Source organism: Pleurodeles waltl, chromosome 5, assembly GCF_031143425.1.
Source record: "Pleurodeles waltl isolate 20211129_DDA chromosome 5, aPleWal1.hap1.20221129, whole genome shotgun sequence".
Lineage (NCBI taxonomy): Eukaryota > Metazoa > Chordata > Amphibia > Caudata > Salamandridae > Pleurodeles > Pleurodeles waltl.
This window is the reverse complement of record NC_090444.1, coordinates 1505253547-1505274380: the sequence shown is the minus strand read 5'-3', so window position 1 is coordinate 1505274380 and position 20834 is coordinate 1505253547. Positions and strand designations below refer to the sequence as shown.

General features: G+C 42.4%; 1 protein-coding gene across 1 annotated transcript in view; it reads right to left on the bottom strand.

Moving 5' to 3' along the window:
* Positions 1 to 2981: 2981 nt before the first annotated feature.
* GCLC (glutamate-cysteine ligase catalytic subunit) overlaps positions 2982 to 20834 on the bottom strand; it is a 158454-nt gene continuing 140601 nt past the window's right edge. The window contains exons 13-16 of the mRNA XM_069235795.1: positions 7482 to 7563; positions 7288 to 7391; positions 7079 to 7199; positions 2982 to 4427 (exon numbers count right to left, since the gene is read on the bottom strand). Coding sequence (XP_069091896.1) covers positions 4219 to 4427; positions 7079 to 7199; positions 7288 to 7391; positions 7482 to 7563 — 516 coding nt within the window. The 3' untranslated portion in view covers positions 2982 to 4218. The remainder of the gene's footprint in view (positions 4428 to 7078; positions 7200 to 7287; positions 7392 to 7481; positions 7564 to 20834) is intronic.

Sequence of the window (20834 nt, the reverse complement as noted above, 5' to 3'; positions counted from 1 at the left end):
AGAGGTGTGGAATGCTCCCCAGGTGCAAACAACAGGCTGACCTAAATGTGCAGGGCTGCCTCCTTAAAGCCATGAACCTGATAAAGTGTGGGGCCAGGAGAATCCTTTTTGACATTAGTGTCCAAGCCTGCGTGACAGGTCTGCTTGTTTTTACATCTAATACTGGGGGGCACACTTGCCTGGAAGGGAAGCAGGATGCTACAACACTTTGCCGCTCATTACGAGTCTGGCAGTCCTGGGACCACCAGACTTGCGGTGGTGGTTCAACCGTTCTCAAAGCAGCGGTCCGGCCTCCACTTTACGACCCTGGCGGAGCCACCACGGTCCAACCGCCGGCACCGCCAGTCAACCACTTGGCAGTGCCGGCGGACTTAATCTGCCAGTGCAGCACTGCCCTGGGGGTTATAAGTCCCCTCTCCACCGGCTTCTGCATGACGGTACCACAGCCAAGCAAATGCTTGCGGAGACAGGGTGCGGGGTGCATCTTGCACTGCTCATGCACTTGGCATGAGCAGTGCAGGGGCCCCCATGGGCATCCCCATCACGCTTTTCACTGCCCATAAAGCGTGACAGGTGCTGTTGTACTCAACTCACTGCAACTTTTCAGCTGGCTCGATTATGAGCCGGCATCAATGTTGTGGCCTGTCTCCCACTGGGCCAGCTGGCAGAAATGCTGTTTTCATCTGCTGGCCCAGCTGGATACTTGTAACAGGGTCAGCAGGCGGAGAACTGGAGTGTTGGTTTTCAGTCCTAAAGAGTTTGGCAGGCAGTCTCTGCCACTCACAAAACTCAAAATGAGGCCCTTTGTGTATATCCATTGTCTGGTTCCTGAAAAGCCCTGCTTCATTCTACCAGACTTCTGTATCTGAAGCATTCATTGTACCCACAACAAACCCAAACTGAATTTTGGTACTAGATATGAGAGGACAGTAGGATTACCAGTGTACACCCGCTCCCCCAAGCACACACCCCAGCGGTCAGAGCCACATTTAGCGTGGCCAAAGAGATTCATCATCTTGAAGCTGCTTAAAGTGGGTAGGGTTGGCCCTGGGAACTTTTACCCCATTGGCTATGGCATGCCCATGAGCCATACCCACCTACTAGCTTCTGTTAAACATAAACGTAGGACCCGCAGGTGGACACTTCAGAACATTACTGGACCTGTGAAATATCAGAAGCTGAGTAAAACTAATGTCTGAAAACTGAGAACAGCCTTTAAGGACTTGACCTTCTCTCCATCTTGTACCCAGGAAATAGAAGTGGTCTACAATGGTCATAATGCTGACCTATTCAAACAACAAAAGGGCTTTCTTGCAGCGGTCCAACTGACCAGTGGTACGGGAACTGGAGTGAACCCTACTGCTGGTCTCTTACTGACACGCTGTAAGTCTCTAATCCCCTTCCCATAAGTCCTGGGGGCACTTTACAAGTGTACATCTATGGTGGATTCGGACTTTAAGGATTAAAGCCAGAAGCTAAAATCTTTTACGAGGATGAACCTGTTTGGTGTACCCGACCCACTCCATCAACGTTAGAATCAAATTGCACCTAGGTACCGTTCTACTGCAGCATTTCTTATCAGTGGCACTTTATGGTTCTTGGTTCTATTCCTACTTAGAACTTTAAAAAATGTTATTGTCTGTCCCCCTTATTAGATTCTGACATTTTTGTTCAAGTTTTATTCTTTTTTCCTAATCCATTTCACAATTTTTTTGTTTTTACTGTTTTGGTACTGCACACATACTTTACATAATGCCATAAGTTAAGCCTGTCTACTCAGTGCTAAAGCTACCAGGAGGTTGAAAACAGGTTAATTTAGTGACTTTGAGAGTTCACTTTACCCACCTCAAGGAGTAATCACATCCCTGGTCAGTCACCCACCCCAAATAATTCATTTCCCACAAGCATGAGTTGTTCTGACCTGTCAGCACAGGTCTGCAGAGACATACTCGGACAGAGCAAAAGGTGGTCGGCAAAGTCCCATTACCTCCTACATTTTCCTGCCTCCTTCTTCAGGTGTGTGAAGAAAAAAGGTGGGTGAGACCAGCAACCGGCATTCAGCTGCCTTGCTTCAGTTTCTGGGACCCAGGGAGGCAGTAGAGCCAAGGTAAAGTGAGCACTTCCCCTGGTGACATCAAAACATTGGGCACCACTTTGGTTACTCATTGCTCTCATTTCATTGCAGTGAACAACTAAATTTCCACCTAGATGTTCACTGTACAGACATACTATGGAAGCCATAAATGACAACCTTAAAATTAGTGGAGACAATCCCCCTACCATCAATTAGTTTAAATACTGGAACCAGACCACATCTGTAAAAAAAAAAATGATTTAACTATTCACTTTCCATTACCTATTACAAGCATTTAGTGATGTTTGAATGATAGCATAGAGACTGCTTACATGTGCCCATTCATCTGCCACAGACTCAGAAAGAATTAATGGATCCAAAATCAGCCACGTACTGTGGCTTAGAAGACAACAGAGAAACAGGAACATACTGTGGCCTCGGACATGGGCGGTTGTGGACACCTGAATGGCTGCAGCTTCTCAAGGAGCAGTCTGTGAATACAGGGGCACCTGCCTGGCACAAACTTTAGGCCAAGAGAGGCAGCAATGTCAGCCCCTTGGCATCTCATAGGTTTTTAAAAAAAAGGAGACACCATAAAAGGTTATATAGCATAGCCTACTTTTGAAGTGGTACACTGTAAGGACATGGCAAATCAGCTAGGAGTTTCACGCCACCATAAATGCAGTAGGCGTTCAGGTCATGCTTTTATGTGGCCATGGAGCTCCTTTGTGTTTTGTAGTATTGTTGTAAGATCCAGTTATAAGTACTTTATGACAGAAAGAACTCTATACGTCAGGATTGCATATCCTGCCCACAGACTGAGTGAAAGGCAAAGACGGTAAAAGATGGAATACAACAATATCTCAAAGTTACTACATTTTCAAAAACAAAAAGCAGTCAGCAGTTATTTTTGTGTCTGATTTTTAGTCTGCAACTGTTTTTCTTTATCGCAGGTCTTTTATCAAAAAACTATTATTGTAGCTTACAACCTGATTAAAACATGACAATTAAACTCTAACGAGGCTATTTCAATTCTCGTTAGCACATCAAAACGCACAGCTTTTAATACATTCATATTACAGATTTAAGGTATGGGTGCAAATCCCTACACGATTTTTCTTTAATATTAGTTAATATAAATAAAGCACAACATCACGGTCCCAATTTGATTTGCACGATTAGCCTATTTATAGTTCTCTATGAATTTCAAAACAATAAAATGTTGCATTACCATTTCCCACTGTAAATAGAAGCTTACACGCCAGACTACAGAAAGACAATAAAGGCTATAGAACTACAAAATCATGTGTTATTAGAGCCAATGGATACAGTAGACCCAAAAGTCTATCAGGAATTTGTCAAACAACAATTGCTGTACTGTCTATTAAAATAGGGTTGATACAATTGTCACCAGCTGCAAAGAATACTTTGCTGTTGTACAATAAAAACCTTTCTTTGCCAAACAAAATGACTATGGATAAATAGTGTAAAAGTTTCAAAGAAACACAAAATGCCTAAAGTAAAACAATAATGCATCAGTTCTGTGCATGTGATGTGCTGATTGGATTGTTAGAATAAAGTCTTAAGTAAAAGAAAGGAATGCAATTAAGATCCGGAGGGGAACATTCCTCACACAAATATGTTGTCCTTACAAAATTAACATTTTAATAAACTACCCTCCAAATGGTCCACTTGAAAAAGAGCCAATACAAATACATTTGCTACATTTCTTGGAAATCATGAGTTGGATTTGAAAAGGGAACATTCATCAGTACTGTTTAGTAAATGGTTAACTTTTTGTGTTTAAAATGCATATAATGTACAAATGTGGGTATGCTACATTTACAAAGCTATTAGACAGTGAGTGATTATACATACAAAATGTACAGGCTGGTTCACAATAACTTTAGATACAGTGTTATTAAAATACATTGGTAATCTTAAAAATAGTTTACTATTTACACATACACTGTATAAACAAACTATGAAGATACTTTAAGGATGCCGCCAATTATTTCTTTCGGCAAACTGGACCAATTAATAGTGCAAGATATGCCCAACTAGCCTTACATCAGGAAAATAAAGTGGAGTTCACAAGAGCTTGTGCGCAGCTATGGCAGAACGCATACACTGCACTAGGCTTGCTAAAAAGAAACAGTTTGATTTGCACTTAATTTTATTTTGCTAACTGCTATTCCATGCAATTCTGGACATTCAACCTGCTCATTTGCTATCTGGTTGCACTTCACAATAAGGTCATAATTTATTTTATCTGTAATAAAACTATCTTGCTTGTAGTCCGGATGATTTGCAACAAACTCCCTCATCCAGCGTGCAACAGTCATCAATTCTCCTTGAAAACAAGACAAACACAAATATTAAAATATAGAATGGCGAAAAAAGCATGGCATGATAGTGAAGCAAACCTTATATTATACACACACACACACACACACACACACACACACACACATATATTCCTTTGTGTAGTTATACAAGAGTCAAAGTTTCTGTAGGAAGAGCATTTTTTATTCTGCTTTTAACTTTGGCAACATTTAACAAATCATCACAAAACCCATTACCCACCGTTGCTCCATGCTGTGAGAGCCTGTCAGTGTACTGCTTTTTTGATTGAAAGCAGAAAGCCTAGCCGCAGGAGGGGAAAAGAATGCAAGGAAATTGATGGAGGTTGAATAAGGATGGCAAGTAAAGTGTATGCTTACTTTTTACATTTTGGCTAGAGAGGAGAGGCTTTGTTGTGCATGGCATCCCTGTTACTCCTCTGCCCCTGCGTAGCAGCTGAAAGCAGAGGAAGATGACTTTAAGGGCCAAACATGATAGAGAATGATTTACGGATAACAGTAAATTAGAGGGATGTTTGTTACCTGGGGGCTCAAACTGACATCCTAAACAATTCAAGTTTTGCTCTTGTTGTCTATTTGATGTCACTTAGAACACATCAGTGAAAAACGTCCCTGCAATTAACTGTTACACATATATAATTCTATATGTCCTTGTCAGCTGGGTAATGCTTTATCGTACTCAAGACAACTATTTTGTGTTTCTGACCCATTTTAAAGAAAGCACAGTCTACTTCTAGAGAACAACATTTGCAGAGGAGAGAAGTTGTTGTTTTTTAAACCTAAGGTACCTGCCTCACAGGAGCTCTGTGCTCCAAGGTTTCAAAATCAGAGGACCTGATTTGCAAAGGGGCATAGAATGCGACGTTTAATTATGTGGCCACTCAATATGGTAAATTATAAAATGAATGATCTGCAGGAACTATGTCAGGCTGTTAGCCCAGTTTACAAATGTCTGGTTTAAAGCAGATCTGACAATAATGAACATAATTAAATGGAGGGGAGTTAAGAAAATCATCAATTTGCCAATAAACTTGCTGCAGTTTTATTGATCTGCACAACACTTAGCTGACACATACCATGATCAGCTTGATATTTTAAGTTTCATGAAAATCTGTCACAAAGCCAAACGGGGAGGGAGTCACAAATGGGATGGTAAACAAAATTAAAAAAATAAAAAAATAAAAATCGGTGTTTCTCATTTTAGCTAGCATATAAATCTCTGCTTTCCCATCAGAAAAATGCGTGAACAGAATTACACCAAACGTGGCATAAAATCAGAAACATTATTCAGGAAAGCATATTTGTTTAGACTGGTGTAAATCTGTTCAGTAGTTTAGGCAACTAGCATTACAAAATGTCTTTGTCGGTTTTAAAGGGTTAATAGCTATAGCTATCTGGAACTTTAGCCAATGTACAAGCCTCGAACCTAGATTTGCAAACTGTCTGCATCTACATACTAAAAATTAACAAAATCAATAACATTCTATTTCAGTGTTATTTGAAAAGTACCATACCAAAAACAGTAAGACCAAAATCACTCACTATGAAAAAACAACTGTATTAAAGAATGTTAATAACAAAATCATCTCCTCCACAATCATAGAAATCAAACAGTAGTATCATAAGCACTCATCAGTAATGTCATCAACAACATTTGAGATTCTATCAATGATCTAATGATGTAACGCCATCAGTGATGTCATGTAAGGCCATGAGCAATGCACGATCGAGGCGGGAGTTATGGTTAGTTTACCTTACCATAATGGGCACGTTCCAGGCTATTTACATTTTGTTACCATTAACTGCACTTCAACTGTGTGTTCTAAAGGAATATGCATATTTCAATTTTTTTTTTAAAGAGGCATCGGACAAAGGGACTGAAGGCTTTGGTTGTTTACTCCGAGTAAAGAGCACATGAAGGAATAATGTCTAATTTCATTACAAAGCTTTCCAGAATTTCATTCACAGGCGAGCAAAAATGTGCTATGATTTTTAGTGAAGATCACATGATGGAGAGATACTACCACCTTTGCACAGTCACTGCAATAAAGCCTCTTGTATCCCAAAATTCTACACAATCTTGATTTACCCATAAGATAAACTTGAGTAAAGAGATCTATTTAAATATGAAGCTCAATGTTGGTACAAAACAATCAACCATCCCCAACTAGGAGAGTGAATGGTTTGCCTCCTGCCAGAGTCTGCTGTTCATGTTTCTCTAGGATTACACCTTTAGGTCCTAAAGGCATTCAGAGATAAAGATAGGCTCCCTTCTGTGTACACTCACTATCTGATGCTGTTTTAGATCTAATTAGGCACTTTAGAAAATGTAATTAAGATGTTTTAGTTAGTATGGGTTGCATCTCTTCACGGGTACATAACCCAATTAAAATTTGGTGATTGTGAAAGGTGCACTTCTTGTTTTGATCTATGGTGTTGAATATATGTATGTATTTGTTTAAGTGTTTCTCTCTCGACTCGAAAACAGACAAAAGTCTGCTTTTCTTGGTCTTCCTCAAATTAAGGGCATAACAGCTGATTTCACTCTAAATAGAAGGCATCCTGAAGTTTTTTTTGGCAAGTGTCAGAAATAGAAAAACGTAAGTAAAGATTAAAAAGGCAAAGTATACATATAATTTACCTGATGCTCTTTTTTTGATTAGTTTAAGGTAGTTTAAGATGGTACATCTTGTGTCCACATCAACTTCCATATTTTCAAGATAGGAGTTCAGAATTGGGATTAAACCAGGAAAAACCCCTTCCTGCAACGTTAATAAAACTGGTCAACAACCTATTTAACAGTAAGAGAACACAATCATTTTTTTATGACCCAAAAAATGTTTTAATCACCTTTCCATTGATAATCGCATCAATACTCATTAAGACGCACTCCTCATTATCTGTATCAGTCCCATTATAAGCTGTAGTGCAACCATCAACAACAGCATTTCCCGCTAAGGAAAAAGAAGAAAACATACATCAAAGTTTATGAAATTATGTAATAACAATTGTGTCTTTATAAAAACTGTGGAGGAAAGAAGTACCTTTGCAAATCTCTTTCTTGAAATAAAATTTTCCTTGACGGACTGCATCTCGTTTCTGAGCTTCTTTCATGTTTTCATCCACCTTGCATAAAAGGTTAAACAAGAAATTACATTCGAAGTCTGAAAGGTCTGCCTCTTGGCATTTACACATGGAAAATAAACATGCAGACTTTTAGGACACTGGAAAAGCTTTGTTTAAACAAACCAGATAATTTATCAAATGCTTGGTAATGCACAACGAAAATATTTGGCTTCATGCCAAGTCAGAGGTGTCTTAGAAAACATCACTTACATTCTACTACGGTTAAAAACATAAAAACATGGGGCCTAATTACGACCTTGGTGGATGGGATACTCCGTCCCAAACGTGACGGTTATCCCGCCCGCCGTTTTACAAGTTCCACAGGATATAATGGAACTTGTAATACGGCGGGCGGGTTATCCGTCACGTTTGGGACAGAGTGTCCCGTCCGCCAAGGTCGTAATCAGGCCCATCGTGTTCCCATTTAGAGTAGCAGGCTAGAACACTCACTTTACCATTTTCTCCAAGTATTAACAGTTCCTTAAGTTTCACTACTCCTCTCTGGGGTTTGAACTGAGTTCAGAAACTAAAACCTGGGAAGGAAAATTAATGGACCACATTATCTTCAAGCCTCATTCATCTTGTGTTGTGTGGGAATACTGAAATTTGTTTTAATGTTAGATTCGGTTTTACATAGAATAACGTGCAATACACTAGGACAGACTGTAATTTAAGACTAGGTAAGTTTCAACCACTGCAAGCAGGTGTGCCTGTGAATACATCGAATATCATGAAATTCTATCTTGTGTCACTTTGATGCCTCCATGGAGGCGAGAAACTCTTGTGTGAATGTATAACATGAAACAGAGATTAATACAGATAAGCACCTTTTCTCTTTTGTGTGTTTTAGGAACGCATGCTGTGTATAGATTATATAGCAGTATCATTCTCTCCTAAAATGGTGGCTGTCAAGAAGTGCTAGCACTGGAGGAAACAAATAAGGTATTTAAAACCATTAGACCACCTTGGGCTTCTTTTCTGGCTCGTATATCCTCAAAGAAATGCTTAATGTTTGGAGCACATAGTTAATTTATAAATAAATAGAAGCAAAAGGAAACCCTAAAATTTAAGTATACCACTTATGTTATCTCCTTGCTAAACACATGGCATTCTTGACTTACCAAGGAATAGCAAATCTGAATGCCTCAAATAATCCACCTAGTAATACCAGATTTGATAAAATGGCTTGTCTTAATTGCACTTTTTGAATGCAACACAAATAGTATTGTTTTTCTGACTGGCGTAGCAAGAACAACACAGTAATCTTGTAACATCAAAAGTACATGGAGATCTTTTCTTCTTTAGCACCAATTTGTGTATAAACAGAAATACAGACAGCTCAATGAAGGAAATTTTACGTGTGGGTGTGTGTGTATATATATATATATATATATATATATATATATATATGGAAAATGTCACTTACCCAGTGTACATCTGTTTGTGGCATGTGCCGCTGCAGATTCACATGCTATGCATAGTCTGCCATCTAGTGTTGGGCTCGGAGTGTTACAAGTTGTTTATCTTTGAAGAACTGATTTTTTTCGAGTCACGGGATCGAGTGACTGCTCCTCTTTGGCTCCATTGCGCATGGGCATCGACTCCATATTAGATTGTTTTCCCGCAGAGGGTAAGGTAGGAGTGATAGAGTATAAGGAAATGTCCATGCAAATGGAATATATATATATATATATATATATATATATATATATATATATATATATAAATGAGAATGTTGAACTTAAACAGCTACAGGCTCCCCGGGAGGTGGAAGGGTGCATGTGAATCTGCAGCGGAACATGCCACGAACAGATGTACACTGGGTAAGTGACATTTTCCGTTCAATGGCATGTGTAGCTGCAGATACACATGCTATGCATAGACTATAACACAGTTTACCTCCCATAAAAGCAGTGGTTTAGCCTGTAGGAGTTGAAGTTGTTTGAAATAGTGTTCTTAGTACAGCTTGTCCTACTTTGGCTTGCTGTGTTGCTAACACATCTACACAGTAATGCTTGGTAAATGTATGCAGTGTTGGCCAAGTGGCTGCTTCACAAATTTCGGCCATTGGTATATTTCCTAAGAAAGCCATTGTAGCCCCTTTTTTCCGTGTGGAATGTGCCTTAGGTGTAACTAAGAGCTGCCTTTTAGCTTTAAGGTAACATGCTTGGATGCATTTTACTATCCATTTTGCTAGCCCTTGTTTTGAAATAGGGTTACCAGTATGTGGTTTTTGGAATGCCGTAGATAACTGTTTGGTTTTCCTAAATGATTTTGTCCTATCTATGTAATATATTAAGGCTCTTTTAATATCTAATGTATGCAGGGCTCTTTCTGCTACAGAGTCTGGCTGTGGGAAGAAGACTGGTAGTTCCACTGTTTGATTCATATGAAACGGTGATATAACTTTTGGGAGAAATTTTGGGTTTGTTCGAAGTACAACTTTATGTTTATGTACTTGTATGAACGGTTCTTGAATTGTGAAAGCTTGGATTTCACTAACTCTTCTTAACGAAGTAATTGCGACTAAGAAGGCAACTTTCCATGTTAAGTACTGAATCTGGCATGAGTGCATAGGTTCAAATGGTGGACCCATAAGTCGTGTGAGCACTATGTTTAGATTCCACGAAGGTACTGGAGATGTTCTAGGTGGAATGATACATTTTAATCCTTCCATGAAGGCTTTGATAACAGGAACTCTAACTAAAGAGCTGTGTTGTATATTTTGCAAGTACGCAGAGATTTTAGCGAGATGTATTTTTATGGACGAAAAAGCGAAATTTGCTTTTTACAAATGAAGCAAATAACATATAATGTCTTGTATTGATGCCGAAAGAGGGGTAATTTGTTTAGATTTACAGTAATACTCAAATCTTTCCCATTTGTCTGCATAACACTGGTAGTGGGTTTTCTTGCTTGTTTAATTACTTCCATACATTCAGTTGGTAGTTGTAGATACCCAAACTCTATGACTTCAGGAGCCAAATCGCTAGATTGAGTATGTTGGGATTTGGATGCCTGATCAGTTGTTTGTTTCGTGTTAACAGATCTGGTCTGTTTGGGAGTTTGATATGTGGTACTACTGACAGGTCTAAGAGTGTTGTGTACCAGGGTTGACGTGCCTACGTTGGCGCTACAAGGATGAGTTTGTTTTGACGTAGTTTGTTGAGTAGAAATGGAACGAGCGGAAGAGGGGGGAAAAGCGTAAGCAAATATCCCTGACCAATTCATCCATAGAGCATTGCCCTTGGATAGGGGATGTGGATAACTGGATGCAAGGTTTTGGCATTTTGCGTTTGCGCTGGTGGTGAATAGATCTATGTCTGGTGGTCCCCAGTGATGAAAGTATAGCTGAAGCACTTGGGGATGAATCTCCTACTCGTGTGTTTGTTGATGATCCTGGCTGAGAACATCTGCCAATTGGTTGTGTATCCCTGGAATGTACTGTGCTACCAGGTGAATGTTGTTATGGATTGCCCATTGCCAAATCTTTTGGGCTAGGAGGGAGAGTTGGGATGAATGGGCCCCTCCTTGTTTGTTTAGGTAATACATTGTTGTCATGTTGTCTGTTTTGATAAGGATGTTCTTGTGAGTGAGAAGAGGCTGAAAAGCTTTTGAGTGCTAGGAATACATCTAGCAATTCTAGGTGATTTATGTGAAACTGTTTTTGTTTGGCGTCCCATTGTCCTTGAATATTGTGATTGTTGAGGTGTGCCCCCCAGCCAATCATTGGTGCATCTGTTGTAAGTATGGTCTGAGGCACAGGGTCTTAAAAAAAAAAAAAGGCCACCCTTTGTTTAGGTTTGTGGAATTCCACCACAGAAGTGATATGCATGTTTGGCGGTCTATCAACACTAGATCGTGAAGTTGACCTGTGACCATTGCTGTGCAAGGAACTGTTGTAAAGGCCGCATGTTTAGTCTTACATGTGGGACAATGGCGATACAGGATGCCATCATGCCCAACAGTTTCATGACAAATTTGACAGTGTGCTCTTGGGCTGGCTGTATTTGTGTCAATATATTGCGAAATGCTTGTATTCTTTGTGGACATGGGCTTGCGAGTGCTGTTTGTGTATTTAGTGTGGCTCCTAAATACTGTTGAATTTGCGCAGGTTGTAGGTGCGATTTTTGGTAGTTTATGGAGAACCCTAGGGTGTGTACGGTTTGTATTACATTATGCGTATATTTTTGACACTGTATGATTGTTGGATTTTATTAGCCAATTGCTGAGATATGGGAAGACATGAATGTGTTGTCCTCTTAGGTAGGCTGACACTACCACCAAGCATTTTGTGAATACTCTGGGAGCTGTTGTTATTCCGAAGGGTAACACTTTGAACTGATAATGTTTTCCCTGAATTACAAACCTGAGATATTTTCAGTGCACTGGATGGATGGGTATGTGAAAATACGCATCCTTGAGGTCTAATGTTGCCATGAAATCTTGCTGCTGGAGCAGTGGGACCACATCCTGTAGTGTTACCATGTGAAAGTGTTCTGACAGGATGTAAAGATTGAGGGTTCTGAGATCTAATATTGGTCTTAAGGTTCCATCCTTTTTGGGGATGAGGAAATACAGTGAGTAAACTCAGGTTCCTATTTGATCTTGTGGCACTAGCTCTATTGCTTGTTTGAGTAAAAGATTTTACTTCCTCTTGCAACATGGCGATATGTTGTGTGGAGAGGCTGTGTGGTTTTGGTAGAATATTTGGGGGAATTTGTGCCATTTCCATGCAATAGCCATTGCGGATAATAGAAAATACCCAGTTGTTTGTTGTAATGGGTATCCAATTGGTGTGGAACCTTTGCAGTCTTCCCCCCACAGGTGAGGTGTGAGTTGGGAAGGGATGGATTAAGTCACTGCTTTGGCTGTTGTGAGGCTTGTTTGGTTGATATTTTCCCCTGCCTCTGTGGTACTGGCCTCTGTAAGTGCTTTTGAACCCACCTCTTTGATATTGAGGTTGGTAGTCCAACTTTGTTTGTGAGGCGGATGCTTTAGGTGATTGGGTTCTAAATCCACCTCTGTATTGGAGCTTACAAAAGGACCCCCTGTATTGCGTTCTATACAAAGCACCCACGGCTTTAGAGGTGTCTGAATCTTTTTTCATTTTCTCACTAGCCGTGTCTACCTCGGGCCAAAAAGCTGTTTTTGGTTAAACAGCATATTAAGGACCGCCTGTTGAATTTCAGGCTTAAATCCTGAAGACCTAAGCCATGCGTGTCTTCGTATAGTGACAGCAGTGTTGATTGTTCTAGCTGCTGTGTCTGCAGAGTCTAGGGCTGACCCGATTTGGTTGTTTGTAATAGCCTGCCCTTTCTCAACTATTTGTTGCGCCCTTTTTTGTTGGTCTTTGGGGAGATGTTGTATTATATCCTTCATCTCATCCCAATGGGCCCTATCAAATCTAGCCAACAATGCTTGGGAGCTGGCTATCCTCCACTGGTTGGCTGCCTGCAATGCCACCCTTTTGCCTGCAGCATCAAACATTCTGCTCTCCTTGTCTGGTGGGGGTGCATCCCCTGATGACTGCAAGTTTGCTCTTTTCCTGGCCACGCTTACGACTACAGAGTCGAGGCAATTGTTGTGTAATGAAGGCAGGATCAGAGGGAGGTGGCGTATACTTTTTCTCCACTCTAGAAGTAATTATCCAAGCCTTCACTGGCTCTTGGAATATTTGGTGTGCATGCTTTTTAACATGCCTGGGAGCATGGGAAGCGACTGATAGGTGGTGTGTGTAGAGGATAGTGTGTTAAAAAAGAAGTCATCCTCTAAGGGCTCAGTGTGCATGGTGACATTGTGATAGGATGCCGCCCTAGCTATGACCCGAGTATATCCTGTACTATCCTCTGGTGGTGATGGCTTAGAGGGACAGCAGTCTGGGTTGTTATCTGGAATGGGATCTGCATCATACATCCACATTGTCTTGCTGTGAATCAAACGAATGTACAGGAGATTGTACAGGTGTGGGAGTAGTAGGGGGAGAGATAAGCAAGTGAGGAGGAGAAAATTGAGGAGGTGGAGATTTTTGTTTAGATTTTGGCACTTTAGCCGGTGGCTGAGCAGTGTCCAATTGTTCTTGAAAGGCCAATTTCCTCATAGGCTTCAGAGGAGGTGCTGTTATAATTTTGCCAGTGTCCTTGTGGATGTGAATCCTGGCTTGCCTTTCATCTATATCCTCTATTTGTGAATGTTCCTCAGTGAGTCTATGGCTTTCTTTGAGTGCGTGCAAAAGTCCATGTTTCTCCATCTAAATTGGCCTCCGAAGCTGTTTTTTTCGGTATCGAAAGGCTGGGAGTGGATGTTGGCCTCGTCTCCGAAAAGCGATTTTTGAGGTTCCGATTTGAAGGATCGATGCTTGATAGTCTCGGAGACAGAGCTTCGACTCAAGTCCGAAGGCTTAGGTGGCATGGCCTTTTTCGGTGCCGAAGTTGTTGGTTGGTCACCGAAGGTCTTTTTACTGGTGAAACCATGGCCTTCCGGCAGTGGCGTTCCCAAGGCCTTATGTTTGGGCTTGGCTGGGGTAGGGGCAGGCGTACTCACGTGCTGTCCTGCCATGACTGGTCTCTGTCCTCCTCGGACTCCTGTTTGGAGTCGGACCCTCGGATGGAGACTGCCGTGTGCATGAACTCCTCCTCCTCGACGTCGAGATGTTCGGTGCTCTTGGACGCTATCTCAAGTCTCCGTGCTCTTCTGTCTCGGAGAGTTTTCTTCGAACGGAAGGATCTGGAGGCCTCGCAATTTTCTTCCCAATGGTCTGGGGAGAGAGAGAGATTACAGACAAGATGTTGGTCTGTGTAGGGAAATTTTGCGTGGCACCGAGGACAAAAGTAGAATGGGGTTCAGTCCATGAGGCTTCCACGTGGTCAGCCTGACTAGGCCAGATTTGGTTGTGTGCGCCCCAAAGTTCGAGTAAAGATGTTTGACCCGACGGTACCGAAGTGTCGTTGGAAGATGGTACGCAATCGAAACAATACAGATGAGAATTAGAGAGTTTTAGAACTTTTCCAACTCGAACTATCGGAGCGAAAAGAAACTCGTCCGAACCAGATAGCAGAAAGAAAACAATCTAACATGGAGTTGATGCCCATGAGCAATGGAGCCGAAGAGGAAGAGTCACTCGATCCTGTGACTTGAAAACACTTCTACGAAGAAAAACAACTTGTAACACTCCGAGCTCGGTGGGACATTTGGAGGGAATTGTAGGAATTCTATGCAATAACCATGTTGGATAATGGCTAGGACCCACTTGTCTGTTATCTCCTCCCAGTTCCTGTAAAAATCTGTTAGTCTCCCCCCCACCGGTATTGTGTGTTGGGGGTTTGTGACAGTGAAGTCACTGTTTATTTTGAGGGGTTTTGGGACCCTGGAACTTTCCCCTAGTTTTAGGGAACTGTCCACCCCTGTATTGTCCACGAAAACTTCCCCTCTGAAACTGGCTCTGGTATGTGGGTCTTGTTTGTGAGGTTGAGGGTTCTGTGTTTTGTCCTCGAAACCCCCCTCTAAACTGTGTTTTCCGAAATGTGCCTCTGCTCTGTGGGGAGTAGAGTGCGCCCATGGCTTTGGCCGTATCTGTGTCCTTTTTAAGTTTCGATAGCAGTGTCCACTTCCGGCCCAAACAACTGCTGTCCGTTAAAAGGCATATTCAGCACTGCTTGTTGAATTTCCGGTTTGAACCCTGAGGTGCGCAGCCATGCGTGTCTCCGTATGGCGACCGCTGTATTTACAGTCCTTGCAGCTGTGTCTGCTGCATCCATTGCCAACCGTATCTGGTTGTTAGAGATACTTTGGCCTTCTTCCACCAATTGTTGTGCCCTTTTTTGGAACTCTTTGGGTAGATGTTCTATGAAATGTTGCATTTCGTTCCAATGAGCTCTATCGTATCTAGCCAGCAAGGCCTGTGAATTTGCAATGCGCCATTGGTTGGCTGCTTGTGCTGCAACCCTTTTCCCCGCTGCGTCAAACTTGTGGCTTTCCTTGTCGGGTGGTGGTGCATTTCACGAGGTGTGTGAGTTCGCCCTTTTGCGAGCTGCCCCTACTACCACTGAGTTCGGTGACAATTGCTGCGTGATGTACACAGGGTCTGTTGGTGGAGGTTTGTACTTTTTTTCCACCCTTGGAGTGATGGCCCTGCCTTTCACAGGCTCTTGAAACACTTGCTTTGAGTGTTTCAGCATTCCCGGTAACATAGGGAGACTCTGGTACTGGCTATGTGTGGACGACAGAGTATTAAACAAAAAGTCATCATCAATTGGTTCTGCGTGCAGGGTGACATTGTGAAACGCGCTGCTCTTGACACCACCTGTGTGTAGGCAGTGCTGTCCTCAGGTGGTGAAGGTCTCGTTGGATAACAGTCGGGGCTGTTATCTGATACTGGCGCATCATAAAGATCCCATGCGTCAGGATCATCTTGGCTCATCCCTGTATGAGTTGGAGACTGCATCATTGGTGGAGTGGCTACCGGTGATGGTTGTGGTGAGCGCTGTGGTGATGGTGGCGGACTTATTTGTTTTGCCACCTTTGCTTGTGGTTGCTTGTCTTTCTCTTGGAAGGCAAGTTTCCTTTTAATTCGGATTGGAGGGAGAGTACTGATTTTCCCTGTCTCCTTCTGAATGTGGAGCCTTCTTTGAGTGTAATCTGGCTCCCCTGCCTCTAGCTCCTGTCCGAATCTGTGTCCTTGCATCTGTGAGGACAGGCCCTGTTCCTCGGTGTAGAATGAAAATGTCACTTACCCAGTGTACATCTGTTCGTGGCATCAGTCGCTGGAGATTCACATGTTCTGCATAGCTCGCCATCTGGTGTTGGGTCGGAGTGTTACAAGTTGTTTTTCTTCTAGAAGTCTTTCGAGTCACGGGACCGAGTGACTCCTCCTTCTGTCTCCATTGCGCATGGGCGTCGACTCCATCTTCGATTGTTTTCCCCGCAGAGGGTGAGGTAGGAGTTGTGTTGTAGTAATAGTGCCCATGCAATGGAGTGACTAAGTATGTACCTATTTAAGGTTAAAATAATATATATACAAATGTACAAAGTTGAAGCTAACTTCCAAACTGCTACAGGCTCCCGGGGAGGTGGGTGGGCACATGTGAATCTCCAGCGACTGATGCCACGAACAGATGTACACTGGGTAAGTGACATTTTCAGTTCGATGGCATCTGTCGCTGTAGATACACGTTCTGCATAGACTAGTAAGCAGTTATCTCCCCAAAAGCGGTGGCTCAGCCTGTAGGAATGGAAGTGGTTTGAAATAATGTTCTTAACACGGCTTGACCTACTGTGGCTTGCTGTGCGGATAACACGTCTACACAGTAGTGCTTGGTGAACTTGTGTGGCGTAGACCATGTGGCTGCCTTACATATTTCTTGCATTGGGATGTTTCCTAGAAAGGCCATGGTAGCACCTTTTTTTCTGGTTGAGTGTGCCCTTGGTGTAATGGGCAGTTGTTGTTTTGCTTTAAGGTAGCAGATTTGGATGCATTTAACTATCCATCTGGCTATACCTTGTTTTGATATTGGGTTTCCTGCATGAGGTTTTTGGAATGCAATAAATAGTTGTTTAGTCTTTCTGATGTTTTTCGTTCTGTCAATGTAGTACATTAATGCTCTTTTGACATCTAATGTATGTAGTGCCCTCTCAGCTACGGAATCTGGCTGTGGGAAGAACACTGGTAGTTCCACTGTTTGATTTAGGTGGAACGGTGAAATAACCTTTGGTAAAAATGTAGGATTAGTCCTTAGGACAACTTTATTTTTGTGTAGTTGTATAAAAGGTTCTTGTATTGTAAACGCCTGAATTTCGCTTACTCTTCTTAGAGATGTAATGGCGATGAGAAATGCAACCTTCCAGGTTAGGAACTGTATTTCGCAAGAGTGCATGGGTTCAAAAGGTGGACCCATGAGTCTTGTTAAAACAACATTCAAGTTCCATGAAGGAACAGGTGGTGTTCTTGGTGGTATAATTCTTTTAAGGCCTTCCATGAATGCTTTAATGACTGGTATCCTATATAGGGAAGTTGAATAGGTAGTCTGCAGGTATGCAGATATTGCCGCAAGGTGTATTTTAATGGAAGAGAAGGCTAGGTTAGATTTTTGTAAGTGAAGCAAGTAACCCACTACGTCCTTTGGAGTTGCGTGTAAAGGTTGGATCTGATTATGATGGCAGTAGCAGACAAACCTCTTCCATTTACTTGCATAGCAGTGCCTAGTGGACGGCCTTCTGGCTTGCTTTATGACGTCCATACATTCTTGGGTAAGTTGTAAGTGTCCGAATTCTAGGATTTCAGGAGCCAGATTGCTAGATTCAGCGATGCTGGATCTGGATGTCTGATCTGTTGGTTGTGTTGTGTTAACAGATCCGGCCTGTTGGGCAATTTGATGTGGGGTACTACTGATAGGTCTAGCAGTGTTGTGTACCAGGGTTGCCTTGCCCAAGTTGGTGCTATTAAAATGAGTTTGAGTTTGTTTTGACTCAATTTGTTTACCAGATAAGGAAGGAGAGGGAGAGGAGGAAAAGCGTAGGCAAATATCCCTGACCAGTTCATCCATAGGGCATTGCCTTGGGACTGCCTGTGTGGGTATCTGGATGCGAAGTTTTGGCATTTTGCGTTCTCTCTTGTTGCAAACAAGTCTATTTGAGGTGTTCCCTAGAGTCTGAAGTAAGTGTTTAGAATTTGGGGGTGAATTTCCCATTCGTGGACCTGTTGGTGATCTCGAGAGAGATTGTCTGCAAGTTGATTCTGGATCCCTGGAATAAACTGCGCTATTAGGCGAATGTGGTTGTGAATTGCCCATCGCCATATCTTCTGTGCTAGAAGGCTCAACTGCGTTGAGTGTGTCCCCCCCTGTTTGTTTAGATAATACATTGTTGTCATGTTGTCTGTTTTGACAAGAATGTATTTGTGAGTTATAATTGGTTGGAAAGCCCTTAATGCTTGAAAAACTGCTAGCATTTCTAGGTGATTTATATGCAGTTTTGTTTGATGTACGTTCCATTGTCCTTGTATGCTGTGTTGATCGAGGTGTGCTCCCCACCCTGTCATGGAAGCATCTGTTGTTATTACGCATTGTGGCACTGGGTCTTGGAATGGCCGCCCTTTGTTTAAATTTATACTGTTCCACCATAGAAGCGAGAGGTAAGTTTGGCGGTCTATTAACACCAGATCTAGAAGGTGACCCTGTGACCATTGTGATGCTAGGCACTGTTGTAAGGGCCTCATGTGTAGTCTTGCGTTCGGGACAATGGCTATGCATGAAGACATCATGCCTAGGAGTTGTAATATCATCTTTGCTTGTATTGTTTGTGTTGGATACATGCGTTGTATGATCTTGTTGAAATTTTGAATTCTTTGTGGACTTGGAGTGGCTACTCCTTTTGTTGTGTCTATTATGGCTCCCAGGTATTGTTGTACTTTGCATGGCAAAATGTTGGATTTTGCAAAGTTGACGGTGAACCCTAGTTTGTAGAGGGTTTGTATGATTTGATTTGTGTGTTGTAAGCACTTTGTTAGTGAATTGGTTTTGATTAGTCAGTCGTCTAGATACGGGAATACATGTATTTGCTGCCTTCTGATGTGTGCAGCCACTACTGCTAGACATTTTGTAAAGACTCTTGGTGCGGTTGTTAAACCAAAAGGCAATACTTTGAATTGGTAATGTATTCCTTTGAATACGAACCGTAGGTATTTCCTGTGCGACGGATGTATTGGTATATGGAAATACGCGTCTTTGAGGTCTAAGGTTGTCATGTAGTCCTGTAGTTTTAGCAATGGTAACACTTCTTGTAGCGTGACCATGTGAAAGTGGTCTGATTTGATGTAGGTGTTTAGTATTCTGAGGTCTAGGATTGGTCTCAGTGTTTTGTCCTTTTTTGGTATTAAGAAGTACAGTGAATAGACTCCTGTGTTTGTTTGTGTGTTTGGTACTAATTCGATTGCATTCTTTTGCAATAGTGCTTGAACTTCTATTTCCAGAAGTTCGGAATGTTGTTTTGATAAATTCTGTGCTTTTGGTGGTATGTTTGGAGGGAATTGTAGGAATTCTATGCAATAACCATGTTGGATAATTGCTAAGACCCAAGTGTCTGTAGTTATTTCCTCCCATGCTTTGTAATAATGACCTATTCTTCCCCCCACTGGTGTTGTGTGGAGGGGGTGAGTGACATCTGAGTCACTGCTTGGTTGTAGGGGTTTAGGGGCTTTGAAATTTACCTCTATTCCTAGGGAATTGCCTTCCTCTGTATTGGGCCCGAAAGCCTCCCCTGTACTGTCCCTGGTAACTGGACGGTGTTGCCTGTGAGGTGCTGGCTTGTGTGGCCTGACCCCGAAACCCCCCTCTAAAGGGTGTCTTGCGGAAGGTGCTGTAGGTTCCTCTGCTCTGCGGGGAGTAGAGTGCGCCCATGGCTTTAGCAGTGTCAGTGTCTTTTTTAAGTTTTTCGATTGCCGTGTCCACTTCTGGTCCGAACAGTTGTTTTTCGTTGAATGGCATATTGAGCACTGCCTGCAGTATCTCTGGTTTGAACCCAGACGTTCTTAGCCATGCGTGCCTTCTAATGGTCACAGATGTATTAATTGTTCTTGCAGCTGTGTCTGCTGCGTCCATAGAAGATCGTATCTGGTTATTTGATATGTTCTGTCCTTCCTCAACCACCTGCTTTGCCCTCTTTTGTAGTTCCTTGGAAAGATGCTCGATGAGGTGTTGCATCTCATCCCAATGGGCTCTGTCATAGCGCGCAAGTAGTGCTTGAGAGTTAGCGATGCGCCACTGGTTTGCAGCTTGTACTGCGACTCTTTTCCCAGCTGCATCGAACTTGCGGCTCTCTTTATCTGGGGGTGGTGCATCCCCAGATGTGTGGGAGTTGGCTCTTTTCCGAGCTGCTCCTACTACGACGGAATCCGGTGGCAGCTGTGTGGTGATGAAAACAGGGTCTGTAGAAGGTGCCTTATACTTCTTTTCCACCCTTGGCGTTATTGCCCTACTTTTGACCGGCTCCTTGAATATTTCCTTTGCGTGCCGAAGCATACCTGGCAGCATAGGCAGGCTTTGGTAGGAGCTGTGGGTGGAGGAGAGGGTGTTGAATAAAAAGTCATCCTCGACTTGTTCTGAGTGGAGGTTTACGTTGTGGAATTGTGCTGCTCTAGCCACCACTTGAGAGTATGCTGAGCTGTCTTCTGGTGGTGAGGGCTTTGTTGGATATGCCTCCGGACTGTTGTCCGACACTGGGGCGTCATATAAGTCCCAAGCGTCTTGATCCTGGTCACCTTGGCTCATGGTGGTGTG